Here is a 24,978-nt window from a genome sequence, read left to right on the forward strand (position 1 = left end):
ATGGAGATATTTAATGTAAAATGTTACTAACAGACCATAAGGATAAAAGGGGTTTGTTTGATGACTTTACTAGAGATGTTTCTGAGGCTTTATCAAACAACATCAATACTCAGAATTACTTATAGACTATCATCTGACTTCAAAAGTAAACTTTTAAGTGAAAAGAGCAGAGAGGCAACATTGTTTTCTTGGGTGAGTTGTTACCAGAAAAGCATACTTGAGAACTTCTGTTCAATGATAAGTGCTCAAATTAAATCTTGAACTAAAACCAGGTTCTGATCAATAAGATGGAAATAAAGAAACAGGAAACAAAGTTGAAACGATGAGCCAAAAAAATCAGTCAAATCAGTCAAAAAGCATGACTTGCTTTTCATAAATCCATGCTGCCTACTCCCAGTCACCTTCTTGTCTATCATATGTTTAGAAATGATCTCCAGGATTATTGGCTCCATTACTGTCCCAGGGATCAAAGTGCAGCTCACCAGCCTGTAGTTCTCTGAATCCTCCTTCTTGCCCTTCTTGAAGATAGGAGTGACAATACCTTTCTTCCAGGCTTCAGGAACCTCCTCCAATCTCCAAGACCTTTCAGAGATTATCAGCAGTGGTCTTGCAAAGACATCAGCCAACTCCCTCAGCACTCTTGGGTGCATCCCATGGACTTGTGTAAGTCCAGTTCTTTTAAATGATCTCTAGCCTGATCCTCCTTTACTGAGCCTAAGTTTGCTTTGCTCCAGACTTTCCCACTGGTTATAGGGATCTGGGATTCCTGAAGGCCAATCTTACAAGTAAAGATTGTGGCAAAGGAGACACTGAGTGCCTCAGCCTTTTCTATGTCCTTTGTCACCACATTCTCTGTCTTTATGCCTTATTTTAATGCATATAGTGTTTTAATGTTGAAAACTAGAGTTTCCCAAACCCTCAGGAAAACACATACTGCAGATGTAAATTTTTAACTGAAATAGGCATATCCAAAAGATAACCAAATGGCCCTTTACAACTCTAGAAAGATCAAAAGCTTAGTATCCATCTATATGAACTGCCTGAGAGATGAAAAATCCATGGCGTTTACTACAAAACCAAGAGGTGTGGAGTAAAAGGGAGATAAAAAAGGTAATCTGTACTACCAAATGCAGGGTGATATAAACGGAAGCTAAAGAAATCAAAGTCCAGTAGCTTTCATAGTAAACTCACCACAAAAATTAAAGACAAAGAAAAAACATTTTTAAACATATAGGGAAAAAAATTAAAATCCTAAAACAGATACAGAATCATTACAAGGTACATCATTACATTAAAGTGGCAAACAGTGACCTAAATAAAGGCAGAATGTTCACTACATTTCTGAGATATATAATCTTTTTTTTAAACAAAAGGGTTTAATACAGCTTCTTTCTCTAAGAAATCCAAGAACTTTTGTATTACAGAATGGGCAGGATGGTGTGGCAGCATACTCCAGCTCTTTCCACGGCCTCCGGGAGAGCAGGTGACCACAGACTCCCCTCCACATGCTCCTGACAGTTCAGTGCGTCACAACACCAATGACTCTAATCAAATCTCATGCTTCGGGACTTCAGCTGGTTCCCTGAAAGGGATGCACAGGAACATTTGTTCCCCTGATGCACAATTGGCCAGATGCATTTAAATATGAGAACTAGTCTTCTCTAGAGCCTCAGAGATTTGTACAACTACATGCAGTCTGGTGAAGTATGATGGTGAGGAAAGTCCTCCTTCTCATATGCTGCCTTCCTTATAAATTAGATTTCAAACTGACTGCCACTTTGAGATCCAAAAAGGATTTTTTCCCCTGTATGACTGGGAAACCCCTGGAGATTTTTCTCATTGTTCTAAGACATGGTTTTCCTGTTATGATAATCAGCGATACTGGCAACACCTCTGCTAATCAAAAAAAAATATTTAAAAACCTTAGGACTGGAATACTTCAGTACAAATGAGTCATTGGGATCAACTTTCAGGTAAAAACTGAATGGACTTTAGTATACACAGATGAGACCAGAGGGTTTCTAATAACCTCAAGAAATTACTATTTTGTGACCCATGAGAAAATGAAGTCTTTGGTGGCCAGAAAGGGTTATTTTCTTGCTTCATGTGTCTCTGGCATATGATACCAGCTTTCAGCATCAAGCTTCTTTAACGCTTAAGCCATCGGTGACATCTTTATGTGAATTAATAGAAGAAAATATTTGAAAGACCAAATGAACAGCTTATCCTGGATATAGCATTTGGCCACATGATTTCTGGTTTTTGGTACTGGACAGCACAAAGGTTTTCATTCAAACATGGCCCATAAAATAAGTTTTTAAAGACTAAGCCTTCAACAAAGAATTAAACATTCAACAATGAAAAACCTCCACAGCTCAAGTCAATGCAATCCATCTTATCCCTGCTAACCCTGGGTTGAAAAATTTGGAATTATTACTTTGATTGTGTTCAAAGCAGTTTGACAAGCTGCTCATGAAGCAAACTTTCTTCAAAGTCTTTTACTTTTATTGGCTTCTGCCATTCTCTCCTAGTAAATGCTTTTTAGCAGCAACATGTAAATGTCATGCTATATGGTATGCAGAAATGACAACACAATAACAGTCTGGTTCTGATCTGAATCAGTGAAGCAGACAGTTTATTATGGATGCATGCTAGAATGACTAAGGCAAATATAAGCCTTGCTATGACTCATTGCTTAAAGTAAGCTAAGGGCAGAAAGAAAATTATTTTAGTTTTGAATACTTTCAAATTAAATTATTTTAATTAATTGTTTCATTTTTGCAGAATGATTCAGACAGCATTTATAGCTAATGCAGGGCAAGCACAAAAGGATGAAATGGGATATTCTGACTATTCCAGAATAAGTAATCTTCAGAAGTTTGGAAAAACTACTCAAGGTCATGCTAAGCTCCTCTTCATTGTCAGCAGGACATGATGTATATTAAAAGGGACAGAGATTAAACTGACCCAGCACTGAAACCTGGATCACTCACAATGACTTCTCATCCTACTCACTGAGCACAAGGTGGCTCTAGACTCCCTGTCCATTGCAGCCCAACCTGTACCACGTGCATTCTCTGCACAGTCCTGGGAGCCTTCCCTCCCTCTGCAGTGCCACATACCACAGACACTTGCCAGGCTGATCTGTGATCAGCCAAAAGACTGCATCTATCAAGGCTATTCGTGGCAGGGAGAGGCCTCAGCACTGTGTCAGAGCAAGAGAACATGAGGGCTGGTGAGGTGTCACAGCAGGGAAAAGATGAAGCTCAGTGCTGTGGTTCTCCCCACCAACCTCTGACCCAAGATTACAGATGCCTTTTTCCCCACAAGACCAGCAGAAAGCTCCCTCATGCATCACAAAACTAGGAAAGGCGAACAATTAAGCAGATGGAACTGTTAAGAAGGAGTCTTACCACAGACTCATTAATTACATTGAGATTGACCCCATTGTTTTGGACATGCTGTACAGTGTAACTGATTTTACTTCTCTTGAATTATCATTATAGAAGCTGCTGCCTCATCTACACTTCAAAAACCCAACCAGTTTAGTACAGTCACAGAATTTTAAATATTTTGGCCCGTATTTCTGTATCAGAATAGGCATAAATATCATGCAACAAAACTTAATAAAAACACCTGTGCATTCTAACTTATGTTGATCAGTTACTGATCACTAGTAGTGGTAAAGCACTAGTAACAGTCCATAACTTGTAAAGAAGAAGTAGTGCACCACTACTGAAACACAACAGAATGCTGGCAGAATTACTATTTCTAGGGGAAAAAATATTTTAATAACTCAACTGAATTATGAAATTAATACTTTTATTTAGTATTGCACAAATGAAATCTTGTATGCATTTTAAAGTAAATATAGAGATAATATAAAAATACACTACCAAAAAAGTGTCTTACCACTGACTGGTTTCACCAAATTGCAACTTTGAATAATGAGAAGGCCATCTGTAGAAGGCCAATATTAAGATTTCCTTGGCTCTTTACTTTGGAAGACTTCAAATAGTTTTAGAAGAGGAATAATCATTCTCTCCATAACAAAATAATAATAGAATTACATTCCAAACACAAAAGCTGACCTTTGTCTACTTGCAAGTTCCAAGTTACATGAAATAAATAGTTAAGTATTAAACAAAGCATTGTCAGTTTTCAGAGTCTAAATAGTGCAATACAGTATTCCCTTCCCCAATCCATTTTTTCCCCAATGAGTAACTCTCAGGTTAAATCTCTAATTGACTCAGGCTACTATCCATGATAAAACTGTACTAGCTACATGCAAAATGGGATACCTGAAACTGCATTTGGAATGGCAAGACAATATTCAAAAAAACCTTTTAAATCCAACACTTTGAAACAAAAGCACAAAAAATGCAAACTAAGCATGTTTGAAGTACAAAAATCACCTTACCTTCATATATTTTCCATTAATATTACAATAAGTTTTAATTATGCAATCTATTTATCCACAGTACTAAAGGAACCCTTGAAGTCATTATTCTATTAACTGCATGCAGCATAGCTTGTAATTTTCCACCACCTGCCAGCAGCAGTGAGATTGTGTTACCTTTTTTCCATGTCTTCCACTAGAACCTGCTTTCGCTATTAAAAGCTTAGATGTTTCTTATGCATTGCTTATCCAGAGCCTCTAATGATGGAGAGTTTTAGGTACCATTTACAAAATGCCTGAGAAACAACTGAGAATGGACAGTGCCAATCCTTTTCAATATCCCCTTTCCTACAGTTACAGTGCTGGGCAAACTATGGGGAATCATGGGATCTCATGCAGTTAGTTAGAAATAGACCTGAATTCTAAAGATTTAATGAGTCCTACATTTTATTTTCCTTATGGGAACTTGAATATTTCTTATATCCATCTAACTGTCTTACTTCGTCTTTTTCTCAATGACCTTTCATAGTAATAACATCAAAAGTCTAATTACATGTGGTATGAAAGTATGTTTTCATTTGATGCATAGAAAGGCATGGCCTTCAGCAAGAAAGTGCTTCTGGAAAACTATGCATTTCCAAAGTAGTGGAGTTTAATTTACACTTATATTTTTTCTGGACATGTCCAAGGCTCATCCTGAGATATTTCTAGTCTCTGGCAGCAGGCTTCAGTAGTCCCAAAGAAGTATGAGCTACCTGTGCTCTTGGTCAAGACGATCAGCCCACAAGGTCAACCCTCAAAAGCATAGCTGAAGAGAAATTTTCCATAACTGTTACAGTATCCTCTTTGTAGCTAAAAGAATCACTTGCCATGTGACCGTAGGGTTGCAAAATTTTAGTGGAAAAATGGTTCTTTCTTCCATGACTCCAGACATGTCAGCAACTTCGACTAGGTTGCTGATAGGGAGTTGTGTCCTCTAGGTTGCTCTTCATTCAGTAACATATAAGCATGGAAACCTCTGACTTTCAAGATCCCAGACTCACTGAAATGGCAGGGGATTTCAGAAATAACTTCAAATCTTTCAAAATGAAATGTCAATTGAACTTTCTCAGACCTAAGTTAAAATAATAACAATAATAACACAGCTAAGTTTTTTTCTCCCATTTTGGAACAGGACATTATAGAACTGTGTCTTACACTACCATTAATACATGAAAGGCCCTGTGCAGCATCCTGATTTTAAGAAAAGAAACTGAATTGAGAGGGACTATTCAAAGAAGCAAGTATTTGTTAGCAAAAGCAGATGTTATACCCTCAGCTTCCTATGACATTGGTTACACATTATAAGATGCAGATTTATATATGAATTTTTATTACAGATGAAGTGTGCAAATGACTTCAGGCCAGCTTTTTAACTGATGACAAGAGATCAGACACTGACAGATATTTAGGCAGCAAATTTTTCACACAACTTTCAAAAGGTATATAGCAATTATTTTGATTTACATGCTAAAAGTTTTTGAAAATTTTATAAGATGCTTTTCTGCACCTTTAGAGGCTAAAATTTCATCAATTTAACATCAATCCACTGCATACAACCAGAGTTCTGTGAAATAGATGTAAGAGTTCCTTCCAAGAACACTAATAAGTAACTGTGAATACAATTAAGAATATTTATCAAAAAGGAATTTAATTCACACCTTGCTTGCCTCCAGTTCTTTTTATACAATAGATTATATAGCAGTCACTCTTGAAAGTGCTCCAGGGAATTTAATTTAAATGTGTATTTTTCTATCCAATCCATATCTTGTACAGAAAACATAGCAGCTACACTTGAATATAATGCAAGTATATTATGTGGTAGAGGATGCTCCTTGCTTGGAGCATAATTGCTGTGATTTGCAGGTGTAAGACTCTACCCCAAAGGTTTTCTATCAGAACAGCTTAACAGCTAATTCCCAAAAATGTTCAAGTAGTGAGACTGCTTCCAGTCAGCCTTCTTCTCTTACAAAGAAAATATGGACTATTAATATATTTAGAAGTTTAATTAATTTAGGGACTGAATCTGTAATCAGAGGATGTACTTACAGTAGATTCCTTTGGCTGCCACTCATTATCTGTAGAAAATAAAAATTATTTTGTTTCTCTCTGCCGGATGGATGTGAGGAGAGAGAATGCATCACTGGTAACTGTATTTCAAAATTCTTGTGCCTTGGACAATTTAAACTAAAACTTTATCTTGCAGCTCCTTAATAAGCAATTGAGCTCCAGAAGCTTTGATGAGGAGATGTTAAAGAATCACAGAATGGCCTGGTTTGGAAGGGACCTTAAAGGTCATCTAGTTCCAAACTCTCTGCCATGGGCAGGGACATCTTCCACTAAGACAGGTTGCTATGAGCTCCATCCAACCTGGCCTTGAATACCTTCAGGGATGGGGCACCCACAGCTCTCTGGGCAACCTGCTCCTGCCTCACCACCATTCCCTCTTTTCCTGTCATTATATGCTCTTGTAAATAGTCTCTCTACGACTTTCTTATAGGATCTCTCCAGGTACTGGACTTGATTTCATCATTAACCTATACTGGTATTGGGTGTTTCTTAGATATGAGAATATTACAGTAGAATTTTAAGGGAAAGGAAAAGTTTCACTCTTCAAAGCAATCTGGGTGAGGCACAGCCATGGTACTTTTTCAAAGTCTTTCTCATTTCTTTAACTATCAGTACCTCTAGAAAAGTGAACAGTTCAGAATGTCAGCCTGGACTTTGGGAGAGCTTTTCCACACACCTTATGTGCTCCCTCAAGAAACTCAGTCTCTCAAAGTTTCAGATCCCCAACTGTTAACTGGGAATCAAAGTCATTCACTTCTCCATAAAGGTGTTGTGAAGGTTATCCATTATGGACTCTTTAGTGTTCAGAAAATTCAGAAAATGTAAATACTTATGGTACAATGACCGTAAGGCAATGTGTATAAACTATGCCACAAAATAAAGCTTCTGAAAATTCGGTACTGCTGTGCAAGGAAGGTTTCAGAATGGCAGTACACCATACACCATGTTCAAAGAGTACAAAAACAGTGAGGGAAAGAAAAGCCATTTTCAAAAGTGATTTAATTCACTTTTTTTTTTCCCCCAATTATGACTCTTAAAAAGTTCCTAAAAAAAGGACAAAGGCACAAGTTCAAGTGAAACAATTGCACAACACACACAGACTGAGAATAGCTCCTTTTCTAGTTTCGTGTCCCATAAGGCACTTCACAGTCCCATCTTTCAGATACAGGTGTTATGCACCTATTCAGAAAAAAAACACCATAAAAAGAATCAGGGGAGAACAGCAAAGGCTTCTTCAGGAACATCTCAGCAGCATCCAGCGTGCAGAAGAATGGCACAGACAAAATTATCTTGGGAAGGGCTCACTTCCTTGGTCATGTGTGTTTGGTGGTTGCAGGAATCCTTGGTTCACTGCCTCTGCTCCCCTCTCCACAGCAGAAAAGCTGTGTGCACACTAGAAAGGCTGATGTGATTATCTGGGTTGGTTTTGTTTGTTTGGCCCTATGTAATAATTTGTTCACTGTAAACTAAAATTTTTCTTCCTCTGAGTATTTACTGGCTAAAAAGGAGACTGCACCCATGTGTCTGTCTTATTCTGAACCAATTCACAGGCTTGTATAATAAAAGATGGTTCTGAGTTTCAATCCCTGATCCAATAAATGTTTATGTACAACAGTCTGCAGCAGTGCCAACATGAGAGATTTTGATCAACTCACATTCCTAGCTAAAAAATGATCTCAGAATCTGATTAACGTGGGTTTAAATCCTCTTAAGTAGAAGACGCAAATCTCCCAAATCCCAGCTGAATACCTTAAACAGCAGCTTGAAGGGTGACTGGTATGTCTTCCATGGTGATTTTGTGAAGACTGTATGATTTTTTTCCACTTGAAACTACTAATTATTGGCTTCAGATTGAGGTGGGTTATTTTGAGAAAGAATAAAAAGAAAAGCCAGCGAAAATGTCAATCCATTCCTAAGTTAAGGTGCCATTCATATATTCTTTTGAGAAAAAGGACTGCTGCAGGTATTGCAGGCCCCTTTTGAATTCACATAAATGTGTGTGTATGTATATTTGTTTCTTGTGCACAGTCTAATCTGTGTTTTGGCGTGGCAATTTTCCCACAAGAATTTAAGATTATTTTTCAATTACAGCCTTATCAGTAGATTGCAGTACCTGGGGAATAAAGAATTCAGGTCCTCATCCCTACAGCTTGTATGTTTTGACATCTGCATAAGTGAATTAATTTTCAGAAGCATTGATCCTATGCAGCTCTAATTGCTTTCAACACCTTAAAAAATTAGTGTCTACAACACATTAAAAGCCTGTGGGCAAAAATATTGATTTTTGCCACACATTAAACTTCCAGACTTTCCAATGGAAGATTTTATCTGAGAAATACAACAGAAATACATGACATTTCAGAAGAATTACTAATGCTAACAGTTGTGGGGATTCTGAGTGTGAAGTAATGAGAGTTGCATAAACACAATCTACTGGTAGAAAGATACTATACTAAAGGTAGTTAAAATTCTTTGTTTAAACAATTGTTATGCATCAATTGAATCAATCTCATTAAAAACATAAGAGAGCAAAGGAAAAGTAAAGATTTTCCATCTGCTGAACAGAATATTTTATTCACTGTATCTGTTGTGCTGTAAAATAGTGACCAATAAAATAAATTTAAACATAAAAAGACAGTGTGCTATCAGAAGATAATAGTTCGTAACAACAAACATTGCAAATTTTTATATCCTTCATATAAAACAACAGTCAATACACTTTTAAGGCAAATTATTGTAGCATGGCTGGTAAATTACAGGTTCCATCCACTTACCTATGTCTCTCCTTTTCACTTCTGGTGGTGACACCAGGTGACAGCATTCAAGAATCACTTTAGGCCTAACAGACTTCAACAGACCCTTTCAATGTCAATTCTTAGATTTACATTTGCCAAAATCTGTTAGTCTTCTCAGACTTTGGAAAGTGGGGATTACCTATATAATATTCCCCCCTCTATTGCCTATCTCTTGTTTTGTTTTAAATCAAACTAATGAAATACATGTGTCTGAGTATATGCATTTAGTTAAGTTTTAAATGTTCACAACATGAAGCTTTTTCCTATCAGCTCCTAATTTCACTGAGTCCCAGTGCATGGTCCTGGAGGAACTAAACATCAACCTCATTTGGAATCCTATTAACTCACTTTGCCACCTCACTTACAGTGTGCCCCAAAGCATTTGGCACTTACCACCACCATATTACAATTTCTATTTGTTAGCCATAGTATTGAAACAGCATTATTAAAATTATTAAAATGTCTATCAAGTTAAAAAAAGGAACTTTGGTTATCCAAGTGATTTTTAATGAAGAACTCAAAACCTTAACAAAAAATTAACATAGTTAATCTTTTCTGGTTTGTTTGCTCTATTTTATTTTCCATACTTCAGATGTAAAACATTCTTTGTATATATAAGTAAACATAACATACCAAAATCCACAAGCTTGACTCCTCCTTCAGTGGTCAAAAGGATATTATTTCCCTTAATATCACGGTGGATAGTTTTGTTTTCATGCAGATGCTGAAGTCCCTGGATGGTGAGATGTAAACATGAACTTTTTAATAACAGCTCTGTCCTCTGTAGTACATTTGCAGAAACAATAAAGTGGCAGAAAAGTATGAAAAATTTTTAAATTTTTTTTAATGCAAAACCACAGAGATGTCATTCTTTCTGGAAAACCATTTGGCACACCAAACAGAACGGATATTTTTTTAACTGCCCCACTTTATGACAAATAGAAATTTTAAGATGAAAGCAGAAAAACAGCACTATAAACCTACATTATACCTTTAGAGGATAAACTCAAAGAAAGCTAAGGCCTAAATTTCACTGGAGAAAGTAAAATTTCAGTTACAAGAAAATGATAAATAAAGACACTTGATCCTGATGAGCAAAAAAAAATTCTTACAGTGGTGTTTGAATTCACTAGATATGTGGATATTTTACTATAAAAATACTTTGGATCCAGCCATAAGAAGTTGGACAGTATTTTGATTATATTTCTGCTACTTCTCAAAAGAAAAGCAATTTTGATGCTGAACTGTATTTACAAAGCAAATTGATCAATGGTCAGAAATCAATTTTCATCCTCTTAATAATGAAACAAACAGATTAACTGTTCTTTACCTTGCCTGCTTAAAAAGAACCATTGAATCACCTTGATTTCATTAAACACTGCTATAACAGAAGATATTGATCTGTATTAGTTGGGACGTGATCTTCATTAAAGGAAAAAAAAATTGAGCTGAATGTTGACTTTCACTGAAAGCTTATCTTACCATCAGAGCTTCACGTAAAATGTAAGCAATTATAAGTTCATTCATCCTTTCGCCTCTCTTCAGAAATCCCTTCACAAGATCAGTCACAGATCCACCATTGCACAGCTACAAAACATCAAGGAAATATGAAAAGGAATTAGAGAGTGTTGGAGTAGCCACCTGGTTTTTGTTTTCAGAAGTTTTTGTATCTGTAGCCAAATGAGCTCCTAGTAAACTGGCAACCCACAGATTTGTCCTTACGTCTACCATTTATACAAACAACACACACAGCAACTTTTGCCAACTCTTCTTCGCTGCTTTCTACATTTAATTCTTTTTGTCCAAACACAAGTACAGTAGTCCATCTGTTTGTTTTGCTGTATACATGATTGCTTTTCACTGAAACAGAAACAGCTTACAGTGCAATAAATTTTCTGTGAAGGCATGTTTTGTAGGGCACACTAATTGCTTCTTATATTCATCGTGTGCATCTCACCAGCAACGCAGATTATTACAGCATCAATTCTCAGGTACAAAAGCTACACACAACATAAAATGGATTTAAAGCATCAGAAGATAGCAGCAGAGAAATGTCCCTGCCAAGGAGAGAAATGTCCCTTTTGGCCAAGTGGCATTTAATTCCTAGTGTAGAAAGATGTGACACACCAGGGATGGGGATCACAGAAGATGGTGAAACACTGTGGAAAGAAAGGTCTCATCTCCCACTGAAACAAAGTGTGCCATTGGTGTAAGACTATAGCCCTTGTAGCATCAACCCTGTCAGCTTCTTGTTCCAGATGCAGAGCCACAACCTACTCTGGATAATCCTCTCTCCAGCTAGACTCCTGCAAACCTCCATCCTGTCCTGTGGGAAGAACAGGTCTGGCTTTGCTCTCTAAAAGTGATAGTGAGCACACATTGCCAGCTGATTAGTTTAGACTTGCAGTACTTAGTATGTTCATTTTTATCACTTACAATTTTTCCACAGGAAGAAGTAACAATGAAACTTTAGTGACTATCTCTGCAGCAGTTACATACCTGCAAAGACGGAATTGGTACTTAAGCCCTTAAACTATCCATAATGCACTGACAATAGTCATTGATTGAAGAGCCATTGCCTCTGTAAAGGCGTAGCTGTTTCCGACAAAACAGTAAAACAGACTCTAAGTTTTATACTGTATCATCCAGAGTAGATTTTCACATGAAACTAAATACCCATGTAAGACATTTTAAAAATGCAGCACAAAACAGTAATTCCTTTTCACTACTTCTGAAGTGTATTTAAATCAGGGCATAATTTACCTATAAAACCTTTCAACTGCAGAATTCCAGACATCAGAATCTTTTGTATATTTTTAATCTGTTCTTCTATAGCTCTACATTTTTTTCTGTGCTGCAATTACAAAAAAAGACTTGCACCTTACAGTATAAAGCATTTTATATCCCTTTGTACCCAAACATAACAATAATTTTCTGATTACCTTTGGAACCCCTGGGTTGCACTGAACTTGCACCACATGAGTGCCTACACAAATACCATTCAACACATAACTCTTGCTGCAAGACGGGTTCCCTCATCAGGTCAGCCAGGGCTCTGATCTGACAGATGCTGAGCTCTATGGCAACAGTCTTGGAACTCACTTAACCTCACCCTTACCTAAGTGGGACAATATGCATGCTTAGAGAGAGAAGAACTCATATGCTTAAATGATGAGATTAAGGGCTTTGCTGGATAAGGATCAGATTCCCAAGCAGGATTTCATTTACTGTCATTAGCCATGCTGGTCTGCCTTCTCCATTGACTTTTTCAAGTTGGGTTTTTTTTTTACAACGATATTATTTTTTCAGGGTTTCTATTGTTTTAACTTTGCCACATCGCCAACATACTTAATCAAACCAAATGGATTATAACAATTCTGGTTAATTTAATGCATTTAATGCACTTTAATTCAGGGCACTGAAACTGTCTGACTAGTAACAAACCAACTGTGAAATAAATTACACATATGATATTCTTCAAACTGTTTTTCTTCATTATCTAATATTTAAATTCTGCCTCTTACAGATGGATCCTCTTTTTTCTTTACAGAACAGGATACCTGTTAGCCTTTCTGTTCAAGATAAAAAAACCACCACAGAAGGGAATATATTGTTTTTGCAGGCAGGTGAAGGGAGAAACTGTATCTCAGAAACCACCTTCTTTAATGTTTAGGCAGTAAAGCCAATACTGAATTTATTTGCCTGGGTCAGCAATGTTAATTTTTACACTCTTACACATGTTGCTTTAACTAATTTTTCTACTACTCTCATAATACATAAATCCCTATTATGAGATAAATATCTGCATTATAAGATTAATATTTATCTAAAATATCAGGTAGTGTAAGTTACTAAAACTGTGATTACTTTATACTGAAAACTGAACCTGGTATGTAAAAGGTCAGCTAAACACGTCTTGAAATAAAGAACCCAGACGTCAGTCATACCACCATGGAAATCCTCCACCAATTCCAAAGGCAGAGTGGCTGCTTAGATGGAGTTCAGCTGAGGATGTCATAGACAGAGGTTCTTGCATACACACCAGGCAACTTTTCTTTTGCTATTTCTGTGTCAGAGCTGTACTTTTACTTACATCAGACAATTAGTACTTTTCTGAGACCACCAGTATAGGAGGAAGAGAGGAAAAAAGGCTAGGTATTAGAATGCAAGCAGCTGTAAGGAGGAAAAGGGATTATTGGAATACAACCACAATTAGAAAAGGAGATTATGGCAGACACTGTATGCGCATGCTCTACGCTGTGTGGGTGGGAGGGGGGAATGATGACGACAAAGATGACACAGGTTAGTATTAACCATTAACCTTGTTCTATTTTTACCCTCATGGATAAAATGTTGTATCTGGTCCAATTTCCTACTTCTACTGTCTATTTTTTGCAGGTTCCTAAAAGCATGCACATAATTGAAGCTGAAATGGTGATTCTTTCTCCTGACTCAGGGTATCAAATTGCACATGTATTCAATGGAAACATACAACAAACACATCAAAAAGTCCCTCTCATAATGAGTTAGGCTCTTCTCTTCCCTCTCAACAGAAGAAGCTACAGAAAGTTACAATACTGCTGCCCAATGCAGTGCTGGACCAAGCTTGCTTGGGAATCTGAATAGAGGGGGAGATAAAGTACTACTGGGGATGTTGATCAGGATCTAGCCCATGACACAGAAACTTAAAGGAGTAAAAAACCCTAAATCATTAAAAAAATCACATTACCTTAACTTACACAATCCTTTAATGAGAGATTATGGGATAAACATTATTCAGCAGTACTGCCAAACTGAAAGTTTCCTTGGGTGTTTTAAATATTGCAGCTTATGATCTCTGCTGCTTCTTAGTAGCATATTGTCCACATTAAAAAAAACTGTGTAGCCTCTTACCAAAGTCACTGTGTTTGAGTTAAGCTAAATGTAATGCTTGGATGCCAACAAATAATGAAGGCAACAGAGATAACTTTTAAAAAAGATCTTCCTAGTTTTCAGTGAGCATCTAGAGAAGGGAGGTGCTGATAGCTATTATTTTGTTGCACGGACTGTGAACTTACATGACCAAATAGTTTTTAATCAGTCTATGTCATTACAACATTTGGTAAAATCTCCTTAGAATACCTTGATAAAGGGCACTACAAGCAGAGAACAACAAATGCACAGAGAACTGAGAACACAAACATACAGCAGAAGCCACATGCCTACCTGAGCTCTGCCACAGGGCGCTGCTTCCTATCCTAAAGATCAAAGTAACTCACCAAATCAAATGACCTTTCACCTGTCATGAGACAGGAGCTCTTCTGGGAGGAAAAAGTAATAATTCTATTTCTCTCTCCCACACTAAAAAAACCCCACACATTCACACACATTTTCTATTGCATACACAGGTGCATTTCTTGTGGTTTGTATCAGATAGAAACCCTCTTTTAAGCTTTCAATATACTCAGTTTAAGGGGACAGATTCTTATAATGTCCAGCCTATCAGACACAGGAAGGGAAGATATCAGTGATTCTCCCATAAGGAAGCTATTTAGGAATGTCATCTTGATAACGTTGTACATGAGCAATTTTCATCAATCTAATGTTAGTCACTTCTTCTATTGTTCCCTTGTGATTTACAAGCATTTTCTTTACCAGCAGTATTTTCTGTGCCTGCACTAATAGAATGCAAATATTACCTGCAACAACAAGCAACTAAAAATAGGGTAAACTGAACCCTTGAGGCTACCTAAAAGGGAGTGGAGAAGACAGAGACATCTTCCCAGTGGAGCACAGCAAAGGATGAGAGGCAACAATTCCCAACTGCAAGATAGTAGATTCCTACTGGACATAAAGGAAAAAAATTCCCACTGAATCAAGCACTGGAACAGATGATACAGTAAGTCTATGTAATGTCCATCCTTGGAGATACTAAAACTTGAATTGAAAAGGCAAACCTGTAACATTGTAGTTAATAATCTTTGAGCAGGGGGCTGGACCAAATAACTTCCAAAGGTCCCTTACATGATGTACTTTTATATGATTCAGAATTCTTGAAATTTAAAATATTGAGTTCCTAGTTTGGATATTCAGACAGCAGAAAGTGTGGGAAAGAACTAAGAAAATATTGCATGCCTAGAACAACAAGAAGAATGATTTCATAGAAGGCTTGATCCATGTGAAAACCTCCCTTAGAGAGCTGTAGCTCTGATGGCCATACATAGCTGTATCAAAAGAGGTGATGAGTCTTCTACAGTAGTAGCAAAGGGCTCCTCCCTTATGATTTTCTGGCACTCAAAAAAGCAAAGACTCAGACTGGGATGACATGCAGTCCTCCACCCACCCATCTGCCACAACCCTCTGCTACTTTAATTGAGCTATTAGTATGCTAAGCTAACTTCAGGAAAAAAAGAAATTATACAATGATCCTAACACATGAAATGTCAGTTAAAATTGCCATCACATCACAGTCATGCAGGTGTTCTTTTTAGGTCTTAGTCACTCTTCATCTGACCCAGTTGATACATTTCTCCTCTGCAGCTCTTCTTGATTCTGATGCCCATTGAATAAGGATTCAGTATGAGATTCCCTTTCAAGAAAACTCTCAATTGCACTTTTGTTAGGCCCATTACAGCCTTTAATCATCCAACTGCTCTGGACTTATACATCTGTACTAAGCTGGTAATGTTTGCTTGCATCCTGCAGTTGTTAAGGTGCTTTCATCTTACCTCAGTAGCTTGAATTCAAACAGTGGCTCAATTACAATTACTGCCTTCCCTATCTTTACAGGCTGCACAGACATAAATGACTGGGTAGCACATCACATATGCACAACTTATGGCATGCATGAATTATACTTATGAAAAAGTCCCAATATTGCTTTAATGTTATCACACATAAGAATGCTAAAAGCATCTCAGGCACTAGTCTCTGTTTTTTTTTTCCTGTTCTTAAAATAGATCAATAATCTGACCTGTTCCCCTAAGCATGCAGTGCAGCAGCACTGCCAGTCTCTGAGCTGACTGTACCTTCCTTGTAGTACTGGCTGCTGTAAAAACAGAAGTTTCTTATTTGTTGCTGTTTTGTCATCATAAAACTATAGAAGCAAAGGAGTAAAAGGGATCTCAAGAAATTACTTAGTCCACTGCATATGTACTTGTATAGAGACCTGGTACTTTCAGAAATGTCAGATATTTGTCTAACTTGCTCCTAAAAGTCTCCCACTGAAGGAGATTCCAATCTTTCTAAATAGCCTGTTTCTGTATTTCACTAGCCTGACAGAGCATTTTTCCTACTACCTAACCTGAATATTTTTGCTTCCAACAAAATCGCATTTTTTGTCCTTCCCTCCAGTAGTATCTGACAATAAATTACCATAATTTTCCCTTTAACATCACCTCTTTCAGACTACTGTCATGATAAATCACTTTTCTTCTTCTTTTTTAGGCTCTACAAACTTAGTTGTTGTAATATTTTGAAATTAGCCACGTTTTCTCAATTTAGACTGCCTCCAATTTGCTACTGATATTTGTGACGTTTTGTCACCTTTGTCACCAAAAACAGATGCTCACCTTGAGATTCTCCCAGCCCAAAAGTGATCTAAGTCCAGTTTTATGAGAAAGAGATTATTTGCTTTATTGTTTATGTGAAATTTCTGTATTTCCCCATTTTCCTCACAAAAATGTCACATGGGACCATATAAAAACCTTACAAAAGACATATCTCATCTATTGCTTTCCCCTTGTTACCACAGACATCCTGTTAAACAAAGAGATTTTATTAATACCATTTGTTCTGACCCAGTCCAAATCAACCACTTACCATGTTACTGGATTCTACAGTGGTTTCTATTAAATTGTCGTGGGTATCAAAGTTAAGTAGATTGGTCTGTATTTCCCTAGGTCATTATTTTTCCTCACTTTGTAAAGTCATATAGTAAATATTATTATGTCTCACTTCTCTAGTAACCTTTTCTTTACCACTCTCCACATTAGCCCCTTGGAGGTTATTCTTAAATGCCTTAGTTGAGCATTTTTGTTTCTCCTCTTTGAAGGCATTCTGAAATATTAAAAGAAGCAGACCCTGATGCATTCTCACACACCTCTTACTGTGTTTCTATTTTTTTCTCTGTATCAGCTAATTTGATATTGTGTTTTTAATGTCTCTCAAAACTTGCCAGCTATCCTGGCACTTTCCTTCATTTTTATATTATTTTTCCTAAATACAGGTACCTACCAGAACCCGAAGCCAGGTAAAGCATACTCTCCTAAGCCCATTATCCTTACCCTGCTGCTCCAAGTGAACGCAATTATTTTGGGGCTTTTTCACCTGAATTTCCTTCCATCTTCAACTTTTCAAAAGCGATCTTCTCTGTTAGAACTGAATCTACCTGATACAGCCATTTCCAGAGTCACTTCCTTTGCCTTCTGTCTCCAAGAAAGAACTCCATAGACTGTCTGTCTCTCAGGATCAGCTGTGATCATATGAACTCCTATTCTCTGCCTACAGTGTGAGGTATCTTCACAACTATTACTGACAGAGCACATTCAACTGGCAGCACCTAAGAACTACCACAAATACTTGAAGGTCCTTGTAAAGACTTACAGGGAACTCAATTATTTTCTTCAATGGGCTGAATGCTTTAATATGCAGCTCCTGTCTGTGCAGCACAGTTTTAATTTCATCTCAAATGGAAGACAGATGTGCACTGTGGCTCCTATTTTTCATAGCAAATGGACAAGACAATCCATAACCAAAAGAAACCATAGCAATGCTCTGCACTTTTAGGTAAAGTTGATTGCTTTCAATTTAGCGTGAACAAAATGTATCACTGAAACAGACATCTTTCCTGAGTTATTTAGCTTCAGAGAACACAAACCATGTGGTATTTATGATTTTGCTCTCTTGTATCATCTAGCACCTCCAGGGCTGTGTTAGTCACAGCCTCACGGGTGTTTATTTGTTGCTTCTGATTTCTCCCCTTTCAGTTTGGCTTTTAACTTCCCATTTTCTTTGCCACACACAAGCATTGACAAGACAGACAGCCAGCCAGAGGAAAAGTTTGCCTATTTCATCTTATGCAATGCCAGCCTTCACAGACTCTTATCTTTCTCAGTCAGAATAAAGATATCCCTACTTCACATCGTGGCCAAAACGGAAAAGCCACAACTATGCTATTATTGCCTTTTTCTAAATTTCTTTTTTCAAACTCAGCGTAATTGAATGAAGCCACCAAGGCTTTACATACACAGAACAAAGAGAACTAATCCCTCAAAGGAGGATTTTTTCTGTTCTAAAACATTTGTAATATTGTTTTGTCTCTAGCAGAATGAAAAAAAGCAAGTAGGTGACGGTGCTGTCAAAAGGGTTTACTGGGCATAGCACAACTGAATTCCCCTGCTAGCTCATCCTGAAGTAAACTTCATATTGCACCCTCTCATAATTCACATTCTTTATGTTATAATAGATTTACCTCCCCATGAAGTTGCTAATGAAGAAATTAATGTATCTTTTGTCCAGATCTCCTCCTCAAAAGGTTATACAGCCATGATACAAGCCATGATTTCTGTAAAGCAACGGAGATCTAGACATATTTAAAACAGAAATTTTAAAGGAGCTTCAACTGAGTCTTCATGGCCAGGCAACACCATAACACAGCTTTAATTTTTTAAAAATCACATAAATGGAAGGATCCTTTTGCAAAATCAGAGCTAACCTCCATACAAAACTTTAAGGCACTGGTCAGTAAAGAGCCCAGGACTCTGAGCAAATGCAATTGGCAGGTTACCAAGACAGAACATTTTGATAGAGAAAACCTAGTTGCAATTCATTGCTTTATTAGACACAAGGAGCAGTGGTAAAAATCACATTTAGAGAGGAAACATTCCCTCAGCTAGGGAGAAAAAGCAGGGCCTAAGTTTGGGATCGATAATGTCAACAGAAGTATTTCTACTGACTTCTGCAAACTTAGCTAAGGCTCTAGAAAACACACAGAATCTCATAAGAAAATAGGGCAGTCTGTGGTAAAAGCAAGCACTTCACAGCTTTTTTTGCCTGCTCAGAACCACATTGCTTTTGTTCTCTCTTCAACAATTAGGAAACATTTCAAAGCACTTTCTTCTTTTGTAGCACCATTTCTCTTTGATTCAGGGTTCAGACAGTAGTTCCAAGTACTACCGTGTCCACAATACACATAATTCATTTTATGTGTGTTTCTACATGAAGACAATAATTTAGTATAATTCCCTGTAATTTAAATTACTGCAATAGAAATCTTTCCTATTGAGTTTAAAAGCATGACTGGAGAAGTGCAAATCCAAACAATGGGGCTTGTCTAAAGGCTGGTTTTACAAAAGGAGTGAAGCTGAAACACACTCATCCAAAAGACAGTTCCTCTCCTTGCAGGAGCGTGCAGGACTTGTCAGCTTAACCACTCTTGGACATGCCTGCGTTCCTCTGGTGACTACAAAAGGAGCTACAGACTCTGTAAGTGTCATGGGGCCCTAACGAGCAATAACATTCTGAAGGACATTTTTAAAGATAATTTTAGAAGAACCAAAATGATGCTAAACTCAAAAGCCTCTTTTTTCTTTTCTTTTCTTCCCCCCTCCCCCCCCCCCTTCTTTTAATAAATTACTGGAATGATTAACTCAGAGAGACTAGATCAGACAGAATTGAAATTGAAGTGTTTTGTAAACCAATCTCTGCTCACTGTGTCTGTGCAACCACGTTCCATACTTCCAGGGTTTGGTCTCAGCAAAGTCAGCCCCTTTCTGAACTGCAGCAAATACTGACATTCTTTCTGAAGCCCAGGAAACTTTTCCTCACCACTGACACCTGGCTTTCTTCTTTCCGCACATCCCACCTCCTTGTTCCTTGCTATAGTACTTTTTTCCCATAGTCTGCAGCCTCCAGCCCTTTCTGCCCAACAAAGAATGAGGAGACCACTCTCCCTACTACTATAGTGCCTTCAGTCACTCCCTTTTATAAAGAGACCTAACGTGTAAACTGAGCACAAAACCAGCAAAAGTATATTATCTATCACACTTTAATTCAAGTGTTTATTCTTCAAGTGTCTGAAGCAAAGAGCAACATGTCTTAGCCCAAGCAATCTTATGTTGACTGATGCTAAAGGACATTTGGTTATCTCAGATTTCACCTAACCAATTTAACCCAAACCAATGCTAATGGTGGGCTTTGGTGGTTTATTGTATTCTGTTTTTAAATAAACTCACATTTTTAGTAAAACTGTGATTAAAAGTAAAATGTACAGAAAGCAAAGTGATGTGAAATATTAGAATGTGAAAAGCATAGTATTCACATGCTATTTAATTACATAGCAGAATGGTAAAACTCAGGTTATTTTTTCTGGACTTCTGCTTTACGTCATGGTGGTAAAAATCATTAGAGGTTATTCAGAACCAGCTTTTTGTATGTAAGTATTCTCCCACAAGGTGGATCATAACATATCCTCACCAGTTGTTTAAAAAATGTGAACTGTGCAAACCACAATGTAATATGAAATAGTCCTCATGCAAAGAAATTTTGAGTGTTTAGTAAAACTTCAAAGCATCAAATGATAGTTGTAGCCACACATCTCTGGCCTTGAGAAAAAAGGACATGATTCAAGAATGAAAAAATGCTATAACTGGGAAGCAAAGAGGGATACTTTAGAAATGGAGAAATCAAGACTGATTCAGACACGTAATGGATTGAAATATTCAGTGTTGGTCTGAATGGAGCAATTATAACCATACACATTACTGAAAAATGACCCATGCTGAGAAATATGCAAAAGCAATTTTCAATTGTTTAATTTTTCTTCTATATATGTCAATTGGAAATACTTAATAATATTTAGGCAAATCATAGCTTTCCTCCCCACACCCCCACCCCAACATAAAACCCAAATAGACTAGTTATTTTTCACTATGGTAGTGGAATTTGGATTTTCCCACTCCTGCTAAAACTATCACAGCAATAAGAACAATTCAAATAGAAGTTTTCATACTTCTACTCATTCCTTACAGAATCACAGAATATCCTAACTAGGATCACTGAGATCCTACTCCTGGGCCCTGCAAAGAACAACCCCAAGACTCACACCATGTGCATGAGCGTGTTGTCCAAATGCTTCTGGATTCACTACAACAGTTTGGGTTTTTTTAATACAAAATCTTCAGTCAAACAGAATTCAACAACTGAAGTCCTAACAGCTGCAATGACATGAATTTGTTCACTAAACTTTAGATGTACTAGTCTGCATGATCAGCAACTCCTCAGGCTCTGCACCTTCTTTGCAGGCTGCAGACTCCGAGGATGCAGATGTTTTCAGCCAAACATCTTTGCTCATCAAGAACAGGCATCAGCTGCCTTGCAACACTGACTGCAGCTCCTCTCTCCCTCTTCCATGCACAGAGAGGTGCCATGAAGAGTGACACCACCATCAGCTGAGAGAGGAAAGAGATCAAGCTAATGGAGAGAAAACTACTGCCAGCCATTAGGACTCATACATGGTGCTGGAAATCTCAGCAAGAGACAAGGGGAGAACTACCCATCTTGCTCTAAGTTTAGCTTTTTTGTGCCCAGCCTGCTTTGGTAGGTTTGGGTTTTTTGTTTATTTTTGGAGGTTTTGTTTGTTTTGTTGTTGCTGTTTTGGTTTTTTTTTTTCAGGGGGGAGAGGGGTGGTATTTGTTTTTTCTAGATTTTCTTGTCTCTCTTCATATTTTACATCACCCAAACTCACAGTTGTCAAACAGCTGAAGCCTCATTCAAGTTACGCTACACCACAACAGCAGTGAAATATTTTAGCCTTTTCTAAAAAAAAAAAAAAAAAAAGGAAAATATCAGTACCTGGATCTTTGGATAGTGGTTGCTCCTTTTTTGTAGAAACCACGCTGCAACCTATAATTGCACTATTAGCATCTTAGTTCCAGTGGAAAAAAAATCTCCCTTCCTCAAGGCAACTGGACATGCTGAGACTGATATTTCCTTAGATAAATATACTCCATAGATTCGACATTATATAACAAAGCAGAGGATTTTGTTGTTGTTGTTTAAAAAGAAGGATGCACTTCAGTGAGTTTCACTATTTATTAGAATTATATATTGAAATGTTGAAAAGGTAACATCATCAGAAACTCTTCTACATATAGTAGGTCAGTGAAGGATCTGAGACTATTAAGCTACATGAGATTTGGGCATTAATTATACTCATTATTCTCTGACACATATGTAAATCATGCTGTCACTGTTCATTTATGAACCTGAGAAGAAAATGTATACATATTTCATGAATTCTAAGGCTCTCTTTGTGACCACGGTTAGATTTGCAAACATCTGGAAGCATCTGATTTGCTAAACTCTCTCCAAAGAACAGATACAGGAGTGTAACAGCACAGCAGATTCACTCCAGGCCAGATGCAGCAATGCACATGTATTGTTCAGCATTCTTAATTTTACCCAGGATTTAATGGAACATCTTCTTCTCTTGGCCTTAGTGAGTACCAGCCATCTCTGAACACGCCATTATTCCCTTGAACCCACACACTGGCTGTCCCTTCTCAATCACATCAAACATAAGCTAGTTGCTTTTACTGTCAAGACCCACAGCAGGTCCTAATACCATTTTTTATGCAGCAAGAGATCTACTTCTAACCCTGACCAGCTCACAGGGCTGGCATCCATTACTGGATACCTGTAGGCATAACACATTTTCTTTTCTGCTTTGAAGGAGCAGCCAAAAAACCCCCAGAAAACTGTAGCACTATCCTCCTTCAATTCCTCCTTAATAACTTTCCTGTACCACAGTGCTGACAAATGCTTGCAGCTGCCTGAGATTCACAGCTGACTTCTGTTACCCCTTCAGTTCTCCTCTTCCAACGCCATTTGCTCTATTGCTTAAACCTTCTATGAAAGCTCTCTGCTATGAAGGGATTGGAAAGGAGTGAGTAATTGATACTCTCCACATTGTGCTGGGCTCTCCATCTTGACGCAAATTCAAGAATGGTAGTCCTTTCTAAAGGATCTCCACAAAACCAGAGAGGAGTTTTATCAGGGGATCTCAGCTTGTTACACGCTCATTATATTTAAGTGACTCACCAGACAAATGCAATAGCCCTTGTAATTGGTAACTGAGTAGGAACTACACTGGTGGGCTGTTCTGGGCTTGTAACACAGCAACAGTCTGTTAGACAGGTTGTCTCTCGGTTCTTACCCTGTTACAAGCATGTAACATCCTAGATGCACAAGCTTCCCCAGGCCAGGCAAGGCACTAGAAGTAAACTAATTGCAATGGATTGCAACTGTCCTGGTATAGTAGGCTGGCAGTTTGATACACTGGCACTTTATTCCTTTTTTTCCAGATGGGGCTACCTTTAAAATTACCCATACAAGTTACTATGTCCTTACTCTGATTAACTATGAGTTTGTACTTTGTTTGCAGAAAGAGTAGCAGGTGAACTGATGCACTACAGTTTTCTGTGTTCTAGTTTAATTCAAAGTCCTGAGAGCTTCTATTTAGGGGGTTAAGACTTTTTCTTTCTGAAAGAAAAAAAAAAAAAAAAACAAAACTATCACAAATAGAAGCACCCCAAGGACTTAAAAAGAGAATTTAGATATTTGTACATTTAAAATTTCTTCTCTTAGTGTCAACTTTAAAAGATCAAAGGTAAGTAACAAATTTGAATCACTCTAGGCAAATTTTAAATTAGCAAACATAACTGCCAACTGAATCACAATAATTCATCATGATAATATTTCTGTAATTCTTTTGAGTTATCAGTGTCTGGTTAGGGTTCAGTTAACACCAAGAAACATCTAGAAAATGAAACTCAAAGTATACCACTTTGTCTGCAACAATGCAGAATTATAAGTTATCAGTTTATTTAATGATTTTTCCCATGTTAAAAGGTTGAGGGAAAAGGAAAGGTTAAAATGGCACTTTTTCAGAGAAGCAGGTTCCAAATACAAGCTACTCTACACTTGCACAGGATTTCTCTGATGAAGATTCCGCTAGATCAAGGAAAGGTTCCACATAAGAACAAAGATGAAACAGGTTGACTCAATCTGGACTGTGCATAACCAGCACCTGCACAGATTGCACTAGCTACTGAAACATTTGTGAAGGTACTTTCTAACAACAGAGCTGGTCAGAAAATAGAGCCTGCAGTCCACTGGAAACTGTAACATATTCCTCCTTCTCAAATGAACAGGATTATAAATTTCTTCACACTGAAAAATAATTAGATTTGGAAATGTTTTCATAATGTTGAAAACATTATATTCTATCATGTAGAATATTATATAAACAAAAATTAATATATAATAGTGATACAAAAATTAAACTTACTGCCATGCTATACAGTCTCCTCTTACAGCATGCATCATCATCAGGTTTAGACTGTCCATAAATGGATATCAAATGGAATAGTCTAGGACATCCATATTATAGCATTCATGGTTGCTGGAAAGCATGAGGGAAATGGACTGCAAAAACTGGGCAACAGACCCTTCCTGAACAGCATCTTCTAGTGCTACCACAAGAGACAGAACGTTGTGCTACATGGACCATTGGTCTGACTCAGCAGGGCATTGCAAATGTTCCTGAAATGTTCACACTACAGGAAGAAAAACACCTAGAAAGAATATTTTGTCGGCATTTAGCAGTGAAAGGAATGTATTTGTGTTACACTTCTT

General features: G+C 37.4%; 1 protein-coding gene across 3 annotated transcripts in view; it reads right to left on the reverse strand.

Annotated features, from left to right (window-relative positions):
- MYO3A (myosin IIIA) overlaps positions 1 to 24,978 on the reverse strand; it is a 115,809-nt gene that overhangs the window by 74,182 nt on the left and 16,649 nt on the right. For all 3 annotated transcript variants that reach the window (XM_027889720.1, XM_027889722.1, XM_027889721.1), the window contains exons 5-6: positions 10,786 to 10,890; positions 9,937 to 10,036 (exon numbers count right to left, since the gene is read on the reverse strand). In XM_027889720.1, coding sequence (XP_027745521.1) covers positions 9,937 to 10,036; positions 10,786 to 10,890 — 205 coding nt within the window. The remainder of the gene's footprint in view (positions 1 to 9,936; positions 10,037 to 10,785; positions 10,891 to 24,978) is intronic.

The sequence above is a fragment of the Empidonax traillii genome, unplaced genomic scaffold (assembly GCF_003031625.1).
Source record: "Empidonax traillii isolate 1590-97213 ecotype Southwest subspecies unplaced genomic scaffold, ASM303162v1 scaffold271:size677799, whole genome shotgun sequence".
NCBI classification, from domain to species: Eukaryota; Metazoa; Chordata; class Aves; order Passeriformes; family Tyrannidae; genus Empidonax; species Empidonax traillii.